The sequence below is a fragment of the Taudactylus pleione genome, unplaced genomic scaffold (genome assembly GCF_031769625.1).
Source record: "Taudactylus pleione unplaced genomic scaffold, aTauple2 ptg000311l, whole genome shotgun sequence".
Lineage (NCBI taxonomy): Eukaryota > Metazoa > Chordata > Amphibia > Anura > Myobatrachidae > Taudactylus > Taudactylus pleione.
This window is the reverse complement of record NW_028284712.1, coordinates 1,900,436-1,910,801: the sequence shown is the minus strand read 5'-3', so window position 1 is coordinate 1,910,801 and position 10,366 is coordinate 1,900,436. Positions and strand designations below refer to the sequence as shown.

Genomic DNA, 10,366 nt, shown 5'->3' with positions numbered 1-10,366 from the left:
AAGTAAAGAAAAACTCAAAACTAAAGAAGTTAGCAGCTCTCCATGCACTATTAATGCAGACCCAGGGGCGCCTGTGGCCCCCATTAGCAGTCCGGAGAGGGGCCCACGACCAGCACCACCGTACGGCTCCTGGCTCCATGTGCTGTATATTTATAGACAGAGGACTGACTGAATACAGCGCAGGCTATGAAGGGTCGTGGTATCAGTAGGTGCCCCTCCATGTATCTACAGGTAATGGTGGGGCTTCCAGCAGGGCTGCTGTTTAATGCGTTTAGAAAAAGCAGTTTGTACAACCAGGGCCGTAGAGAGCTGCGGCGGGCCCAGGTACAGAGAGGGGCATGGCCTAATCGCGGGAGGCGTGGTCATGCCCCCTCAAGCAAAAAAAAAAAACAGTTGTGCAGCGCCGCGCCGGGGGGCGCTGTAAGCCCCTCAGCCCGGCGCAAAGCTAGGGGGGGGGCGCGATCAGTGTAATCGCTTCCCCCCACAGGCAAAGGAGACTGCTGGGCTGCTGAGAGAGAGAGAGAAGGGAGGGGGGAGCGGCACCGGACCCCCTACCGGGCCCCTCAGGAAGCCCGGGCGCGGGTAATCTGTACCCGCTCCCCCCCCCCTCTCGGCGCCCCTGTGTACAACTAAACATATATGTAAAATGTCCAATATTGTAGTGTGATGTTATATATGTGCAACGTAACCCAGTTAGAGCCCTCCATAGACCAGTATGGGGCCTCCTGCAACGCCCTACGCGGTATACCTCAGCGGCGTGTTACAGAAATCTTGATTTCAGGTACAGTAGCTTCCTGAAACGTTTGCATGTATATCTGTGACGATCAGGACAGGCTTCCTGTATAAAGTAACTTGCATTTAGTTTACAGTACTTGACGATTGATAAAGTGGATACAAACATAACATTAAATATACAGTTTTGTCATAGATTTGAAATGAGCATGAAAACTTGGGGTGGGGGGGGGGGATGTGAGTTTGTTTTCTACACATCTATTGCGGGAAAATGCGTCCCCAGTCCTCCCCGCTGGATGGTAATTTACATTGAAGCACTGTAATTGTGTGCGACATGTTTGAACCCCCTGCGTAATCCAGATTTAATTACAGCTTGGGCAGAGAAGCGGTTATTGTTTAGTGGACAGAGCAGCGCGATGTGGAAATAAATTCAGCAGATGTATAATTACACACACAAGACAAGCACAGTAATATCATGGAAATAACAGCTTTCTGGAGACAGCGTTCTGTGGAAAGAGACATTTTAGAAATATTAAAAGCATATTAAAATGGACCTGTCACCTACACACAATAGAGGCAGCCATTTTGAGGGCTGAGCCAGTAATCAGCCATTTCGTTAGGAGCTAGTGAGGCGTGAGGCACAGAGCACCTAGTAAATGGTTAGGCTGCAATCTCCTCCAGTCTAGTTTGGAAGATGGCTGGGCGTACGTGACAGGACAAGTTTAAAATGGGGGGGCGGGGGAGCAGCCAGAAACCCCCAGCAGAGCAGATCTGCAGATCTCACCTCATTTTTCCTGGTATTACAGCTCCTATGGGTATGGTGCCACTAAACTTGAATTGTATAACAATTGCATCCCCTGGGAATAGAAGGCCCCAGATTTGTACCCACAAGCCAATTCAGAGCCAGTGACGAAACTGAGGCGGCCATTTTGTGTCCTGAACCAACAGCATTTTACTTCACAATTATTCCGTGTAAATATCATACTTAATATTTCAGGTTTAGTGGTCCATTCATATGAACGTCATATGTCTGATAGAAGGTAGCATGTCTGGAGTGTGATTTGCTGAGGGTATTGATCTCCTGTCAATGTACATGATCTACCGTCTCTAATCATCTTCTGTGGCTCATATTGACGTTCAGCTTATGTCAGATTTACTACTGTTAATTGCTGCCAGCACTAATGCTTGCGCACACAAAGCTGTTCTATAAAGGACGTAAAAAGCAAAATCCAAAATCACTCCATGTCTGCTTGTAATTAAGTTTTGGGAGTCCCTGGGATTCGGATTCACAGTTTGGCTGTGGAACGCCGATATACCCTTATTGTCCAATTAAATGCTGATGCAAACTCACTTCAAGGTATTAAATACACTTCATTTTCACTTTATCCGAGTGGGCGCCAACGCAGTCCGAAACACAAACGGCCCAGCTAGAACAATGTGAGGCGGTCCTTGCGTAAAGAATAGTCCATTGTCTACCCAGCAGCCCTCACTGTAAACCGTTCTCTTAAAAAGCACAGATGCTCGTCAGCAGATGAAGAATATATCTTCTAGAATGCACCTCTCTTCTGGATCCACGGCGGGCGGTTGACGCCTGGCTGGGGGGACAGGCTGCCGGGAAGGCTTCGAGTAACCTCGGGGTGGAGGGCTGAGAATACTGAAGTCGTATGGCTCTCTGTACTTCGGCTGCCGTCTCTGTGAAGGGTTGGGGCTTATTGCTTCTAGCATGTCGATGAGGGACGTCTCGTACCTGCAGAGTAGAGATGAGAAGGTTTCATAAGTGTCAGTGTCAGAGTTTATGCGCAGAAAGGCCCCTATTATCCTGCATCACCAAGTAAGACAACATTGTATGGACATCTCAGCTCGGAGATTATTCTGTTTAAAGGATTACGCCAACCAAATGTTATGATCGAAGTTAATCACTGTTGCTGAATATCACCGACCTATAGCCTGGTGTTTGGCCATAGGTAGGTAGTATTCTGTCCCTGCCCTCCATGAGATCTTTGGCTACTGCCACTCCTGCAGAACTTTCCATTCCCATGAATGGACATTTCTGGATGGGCTTTGACTCCACCGGTCTGTCTAACAGCACCAAAAGTTTAGAATAACAGAGAAACCCATTTCTGACCATTAGACATCAGAGGTCTCTGAGAGACAAGCTGGACCCCAATCAGCGTCTTTGTTCATTGAATGATTTTAGCAGAAAACTCGGTAATCTCTAAAGTCTTTAAACACAGATGATCTGATGCGGCCTCTGGCACAGCCCTGTATCCTGGTATAAGCCACGCTTCTTATGGCTGTGACAGAGATCCCATTTCTATAGTGTATTATTTACACAGAACTTTATAAAGCGATAATACAGGGGAATGTAACATAATACAATAAGTATACCGCAGGCTCAGACAATGAGAGGAGGCCCCTGCTCCAGAGAGCTTACACTCTAATTGTAGGTCACAATATATATACAGAGACAGGAGGTAGAGGTCTGTGCTGGGCCATGTGTGACTGATCCTGGCTGTAGAGAAGATGTCTGACATCCTGTGAGAGTGTTCCGTAGGGGGCAGGGAAGGAGATGGGTATAAGGTGGGAGACTGCCGTAGGGATGAAGGGGGAGACAGCTCTGTGTAAGATGCAGTAGATGATCTGGGACACAGCAGGAAATAAGAGCAGATATCTGGGGAGCAGCAGGTAAGTGACGGGAGGAAGAGTCAGCACTTGTAGAAGGTACTGGGAATGGGATTGAAATGCCGGCAGTTCAAAATCCCGACAGCGGCAGGTAAGTCACCTAACCCTCCCCTCTCCCCCTCCCTTAGGGGTGTCTAACCCTAGACTCCCGGGGTGATGCCTAACCCTAAGATCCCCCCGGGGGTGTCTAAACCAAACCGCCCCTCCCACCCTAAACCTAACCCTCCTGGGGGGTGCCTATCTTTAATCTCCACCCCAGCGGCTCCTAACCCTCCCCGAGGGGTGCCAGAACCGAAGACCCCCCGGGGTTGCCTAAACCTAACCCCCCCTTCCCGTGGCTAAGTGCTAGGGATGGCAGGACTCATCTCGATCAGTCCGGTGTCATTCGGCTTCGGGATGAAGATAGGTGTTAGTATTTCGATGCCCATCTTCTGTCTTTGTGATATAGACCGGCGGCATTTAGTCCGCCGGTCTATTAACTACATCCTGACACGGGATACGATGGAGAGACAAAGGAGAGATGTAAGGAGGTCCTGATTTTTAGCATGTTGGTAGGAAGGTGCATATATTTAATATAGTAACATATATTCTGCATAAAGCTACTAACGCCTGCAAATCACCCAATGTTCCGCTGTAAGCTGGTGCTGGTTAAACAAATCTTTGTTAAATTGAAAAGTTCCAATAGTTTGAAAGTACTTTGTTGTTGAACATACTATATACATTTGCTGTGCAAGCTATTGTTCTCTGCTATCAGACCTTTTCTGCAAAGGTGGCCAAGAGAGGCCGGTCCTTCAGTGGGATCCCTGGCGTAAGGTGACGATCCCGTGACAAGAATTTTATGTGAGATACATTTAGGTCTGAGAGCGATACAGACAGAGATACTACATTTATTTTAGGTTGAAAACCTGTGATATGAAAGTGTTCCAACTATTTTAGGTGGGTAACAGGACACAGAACCATATTGTTCTATATAATCACCGTACGCCGATTCTGAATAGGGAACAGACGTCCCTCCCCATCTACACCCTAGGAGCGTGACAGAAGCAATATGAAGGAATTTATGGGTTGGGGCTCGTGGTGCAGAATAATTGTGCTCTAAGAGGGGGTTATTTAATGAAGACGAGGGAGCAGCCAATGGCAGCAGCCCGATAAATAGGGACAGCCGCGTCACGCCGTATATTACATCCAGCAAATTAATACAATCATTTTACAAAGACAAAAGCGCCACCGGGAAAACACTAAGGGTCACTTCTCACAATCTACTGTATTTTAGAAGAGGTTACGGGGGACAAGGCCGAGCCTCGGGGAGGGTTGAGGCACTAGTGAACAATCTGAGGCATCACGTTACCTCCAGCGTTAGGACAGATGACCCTTGCTCCCACATAACTGGGATGAGACTCTTCCGTTGCAGTCAGGAAACTGGGACTATACTGCCAGATTGGATCAGGGAATTGGGGCTGGACCCCATGACACACGTAGGTCTCGTGCGCCCGCACCTGGAATACAACCGACAGTAGCACGTGTTCCCTACACCAGTGTTGGCTAACCTTGACACTCCAGCTGTTGTGGAACTATATATCCCAGCATGCCCTGCCACAGTTTTAGCATGCCCTAATAGCAAAACTGTAGCAGTGCATGCTGGGTTATGTAGTTCCATAACAGCTGGAGTGTCAAGGTTAGCCAACACTGCCCTACGCCTTACTGAGCCGCATTTATGCTCCGATACGGAGTTTAACAGAGCAACTGACAACATGTTGATTTTCTATCTTTACTATATCATGTCACTGTTTTTGGACCTCTGTGTAGGTTATCTATGTACCTGCTTCCCGTACTTTCAATAAAAATTGTCTTTATAAAGAAATGTAAAAAAAGCATCTCTCTCTTATTTATAGATTCACACAAGAACTGAACATTCATTGTGACATCAGATAGATTCAAACAAAATCTGATTACAGTAATCCAACGCCCCTCTCCCCTTCCCGCAGAAAGTGAGCGTGTTCCTATCAGGATTTTAGTATAACTGTGGGGGGGGGGGGGCAAACTGCTGGAAACTCCGCTTTGCCAACAAGATATCACAGTCTTCTCCGCTCCCTGTCCCCCTCCGTCTCCGATAATAAAACGCCATAAACAAGGGCATGATTCGCCCTAATTTGTAAGCCCCCCAGCTCGGGCTGCACACAATGACTGAGAAGTGCATGCTTGTGCGGCTGTCTAGGGAGTTATTTCCTCTGTTAAATAGCTAATACGTCCTTTATAATGCGCACAGCGCTGCTCCCTGGCATTTCAACAAAGCACACAGCTATCTCACCTCGCATACAGGTTAAGCAATGTGACAGGTGGCTGCATTTTATGAGTGAGCAGCCAATTAGAGGCCGGTACTGGAGCCTGGGTAAACAACCGGCTGTCTGGCAGGTACAGAGAGCCTGGGAGTCAGGGGTCAGGCTGCACAGAGCTGCCGTGACACAATCTATTCTCGGCTGGGTGGCATGGATCACAGGCAAAGCAAAAGGCGCTCATGTTCTGTATCCAACCCACAAACATTATTAAATGTGTATAGGAAAATGCTCCCAGGCACTTAACTCTTCCATGGATCCCTATGCTGGGTATTCGGTGCACAGTGAGAGCGATTCACCAAGCAGCCTGGGAGTAACCATCAGAAAATGAGGCAGAGATGAATAAATCACCAGCTGGCGGCACCTAGGTAGTGTGTCACCAGCACCGGCTAATGAACAGAGAACGGGACCTGCGCACGCACAGATTCCCAATGATTGGGAATCGGCGTGCAGCATTGCACTAGCTGAATTAGCCCCTTAATCTCCCTGCACCCTCATACTGTACATCTATAATCTCACTTCAGTCCACACTCCCTCCCATCCCCTACGCTCTTTCCCTGATGGCATCCTCCACTCATACCCGTATCAGAATCTTCTCCTGCTCAGCCCCCCTCCTCTAGAACTCACTCCCTCGCAGTGTTAGACATTGCCCCAATCTTACCAGCTTCAATCGGTCACTAAAGACCCATCTCTACATTAGAGCCTGCCAGGCCGACGCCTGTGCTCTCTCCCCTCCTGTCCTAAGCTTCTCCCCAGCTCAACTTCCAACTGTTCATCCCTCTTAGCATGTAAGCTCACACAGGCAGGGCCCTTCTTCCTCATGTGTCATCCTTGCTTCCAGTGCCCATGGTCCCCCAGTACCTTTCAGTGACACTGTTTGCTCACCCTTCACTGGGCATAGTCTCACCGAATGCTGTGCTGCCTTCCCTTCCCCCTGACTATCCTCCACTTGCCATCAATATACAGGGAATCACCAAATCATCATCTATGTCTGTCAAACCTGCTTTATTTGCGTACTGTACCAACAGTTATTATGTGCATCAAAAGTATGCAGAGCCTTACAAGTAAGTGATAACTGACTTGAGCTAGTCAGCAGGCAGTGGTGAGGGGCAGGGGGAAGGCACAGCAGCTCTCATTGACCCTATACCCATCATACGGGGAAGCAGGCAGTGGTGAGAGGCAGGGGGAAGGCACAGCAGCTCTCAGTTTAATTTTTTTTATTTCATAAGTAGTAACGTTTAAAAAAAATCCTATGCATTATTAAATAATTACTCTACAAAGGAACATCCCATTTAGACACTGGAACAAGATAATTTACCAACGAAACCCACACAGATGTGACAGCTCTTTGAACGTAGCTGGAGAGCAAAGCCGGCACTGGTGACCGAGCGAGCTGACACACAGCTGCCATGCATCCCGAGTCTAATGAAGTATGATATTAAACAACAGCGGAAGCCAGGTAACAATACAGTACTGTCACGGACCTTGCGGGTAACCGTGGGGGGCCCAGGCACGAAGTCAGAACACACTGCAGCTATCTTCTTTATACCTTCATCCTCAGGCACTGTGACAGCACATCCTGTGCTGTATCTGCTGTACAGACAGACAGTCGTCCTAACCAGCCAGGCGTTATACACACATAACCAAATGCTGCCCCAGCTACGGTCACACTCCCCTGGCCCACATGGCTAATAATAGGGGGATTATTAAGACTGGCGGCGAAATAAATTAACATTGTCACCTATTTTTCTCTTTTCTACTGCTGCTGCCGACACCCTGCAACAAGCCGCCCTATATAATACCACCGCCCCGGTGACAACCGCACCAAATCACATCACTGCACTGTTGGTCATATTGATAAATACAGTCGGAAAATAAAGGCTGATTACGGCTATCGGCTGGTAAGTACTCAACTTCCTACCAGTGCTAATCTGGCACAGTGTTGGGCACCAATGGTGGCACTCATTAATGGGCTCTCGGACCATTTTTGGAAAATATGTTTTTTTGTGACGATATCAGTGAATCAGTATTATTCATTTTTCTGTCTGTCTATGATTGAAGAACAGCATCTAACTTGCTCAGGTTAAGCGCTGAGGATATGGGCTCGGCTATTCTAGGGGCACCAGGGGACATTGTGACGCGACTAACCTGCTGAACAGTGTACGCAGCAGATCCGTGTGGGATCGGGCAGTTGTGTATTCATCCTATGGGTGACAGATGGCTACAGAGCTGTATGTACAGGCAGGGCTCACCTAGTCACAATGACATGTACAGGTAGCGCTCGCCGGAGACTGTATAAGGGTCCTAACTACACGGTTTCCCACAGACCGTGAATTCGGCGTGTGAGGTGACATAATACCGGCATAGAGCCCCATTATCCTATCACATGCCCCCTGTAATGAATAGCGCTATTTTTAATGTTTACAATCATACTATAGAAGAAAAAAACAAAGCTGGTAGTATGTATGGTAATTGTCACTGCACAGTATCACTTCTATAGCACTGTATGCAACTTCTCAGCATTTGTTCCAAATAAGGGCCCGATTCCGAGATGGACGCTAATGCGATCGCAGCTGTGATTTTGCGGGCAGTGCTGCAGCGAAAATATGCCAATACTGTAGTTCCAAAGCTTACCCGAGCACCGCTGCCTTCTAATATGCGTACGATGTCATGTACCAGCATAAGTATCGGTAACATTTGCGCACATTGAGCAGCCATCTTGCCCTAGCAGTAGGTCTGACCAGCCGCAGACTCGGCGGCTCTCCTGACACGCAGAGATCTCTTGATGCTGCGTAGGAGTTCACAATGGCTAATTTCTGCACGCCCATGTTACGGCGTTTAAAAGGGCATACAAGCCTGCGTTTTTCAGACCACCCCCCTTTTCCTCCCCCACAAACCGACTACCAGTCCCTCACTTTGCGAATGGGTTCTATGTGCGTGCGGAATGGCAAGACAATCACAGCACGTGCGGCTTATACGCAATGGGGAACAATGGCTCGATCTGCGCAAAAATCGCCATTGCCTGCGTCTCTGAATCAGGCCCTAAGTCCAGACAAAGGCAGAGGCTCATTGTTCTCTACCCTGGGTGCAATTTGTTTTTTTTATCTAAACTTCTGGCATTTCTATGTACGGCAAAGTGCAGCGGATGTACATAATGTGGGTCCACAACGCGCCTTAAGCAAACTGAGACACATTTAGGGCCGTATTCAATTAGAAGCGAAAAGCCGTTTTCCGTGAAAAAGTATCGCGGATCGGGGCTTTTCGCGTGGTCATAACTTATCTCCAAATTCAATTCCAGCTGGTTTTCCCCTACGCGGAAAGTCCATGCAATGCGAAAAAGATTTGCCTCTGAATAGCAGGAGAGAAGTGAAACATTTTTATTTTGGGGTGCAAACGTGGGGAAACCGCTCAGAACCCTTGGGACAGCGTACAAAGTGGGGGACAAGCATAAAAACTAGCGAAAGACTTCTTGGGGTGCTGGAAAGAGAGGCCAAGTGTTTTTGGGATTGCAGGTGCATCAGGTATGAGGGTGGTTTTTCATGTTTTTTTTAAAAGTTCTTTTTAGAGACATAAAACATGCTAGCACCCATTTTCAAGTACCTCAAATTTGACAGGACTACTTATTTTCACCAAAAAATACTTCCTAATGCCATTCTCCACCACTTGTGCAAAGTCGCTAATAAGAAACTATTGAAACAACTTAAGTACCCCAAATAGCTTTATTAGGGCTATTCAGAGACATCTACATTGTTCCCCAATGTTACTGCATCTTTTTTTGGGGGGGTGGGGGGAAGGGGGGGGTTTCAGGCTGATTTCCCCAATTCTGACAGCACTTTCCGCCTGTTCTGAATTCGCCGCTTGCCATTTTCGCCTGGTTTGTAATTGAATACGGTGAATAGCGGGGGGCGCGCGCTATTAAGTTTCCGCATCCAAAACACGCGATGTCGGCGAAAAGTCGGGCAGACGAAACTTTTCCGCGGATGTAAAACTAATTGAATACCGCCCTTAGCGGGAAACCCTTCGTAATTATCAGACATTGATGAGAACAGATAAACAGGGAAATATTAATCTATGCATCTGTCCAAATTGTGGATGTGATATCACATAGTCATAAATGAATACATTAATGACTTCATACAGAAACAGTAAAATATACATCTGGTAACATAGAGCTATTCTTCCTTAGACTGCATGAACGCTCCCAAGTCTGAGAGGAGACAGACAAGAGTTAATTATTTTAGCGGAGCGATTCTGATCTATGCTATAACTAGCTCATTTAAAGCTCCTTGCTCTGCCTAGCTGTCACCTCTTACTAATTGTGACTTGAATCATAAATTACTAGAAGGCTGTAAAAAAATATCTTCAAACGCGACGAACAAAGGACAGAAAATGCTACGGCGAGGAGCGTTAGCGGCAGATAAACAGCAGCGCTGCAGGAGGACAAATTGGATGCACTCCGCTTTGTACACAGATGTTGTATGACAGTGGAAGCAATTACACGTGTAACACGCATACAAACATTTCCAGACCGAGGGCTTCTAATCGCACATGAAAGGGACAATGTCATATTCCATTAATAATGACACTATTAGCTCCTGAACAGAATATATACGTACTGT

The 10,366-nt window shown here is 47.3% G+C and overlaps 1 protein-coding gene across 1 annotated transcript in view; it reads right to left on the bottom strand.

Moving 5' to 3' along the window:
• Positions 1 to 620: 620 nt before the first annotated feature.
• The window catches only part of KIAA1328 (KIAA1328 ortholog), a 174,238-nt gene continuing 164,492 nt past the window's right edge, over positions 621 to 10,366 (bottom strand). Inside the window, exon 11 of the mRNA XM_088442410.1 lies at positions 621 to 2,479. Coding sequence (XP_088298536.1) covers positions 2,257 to 2,479 — 223 coding nt within the window. The 3' untranslated portion in view covers positions 621 to 2,256. The remainder of the gene's footprint in view (positions 2,480 to 10,366) is intronic.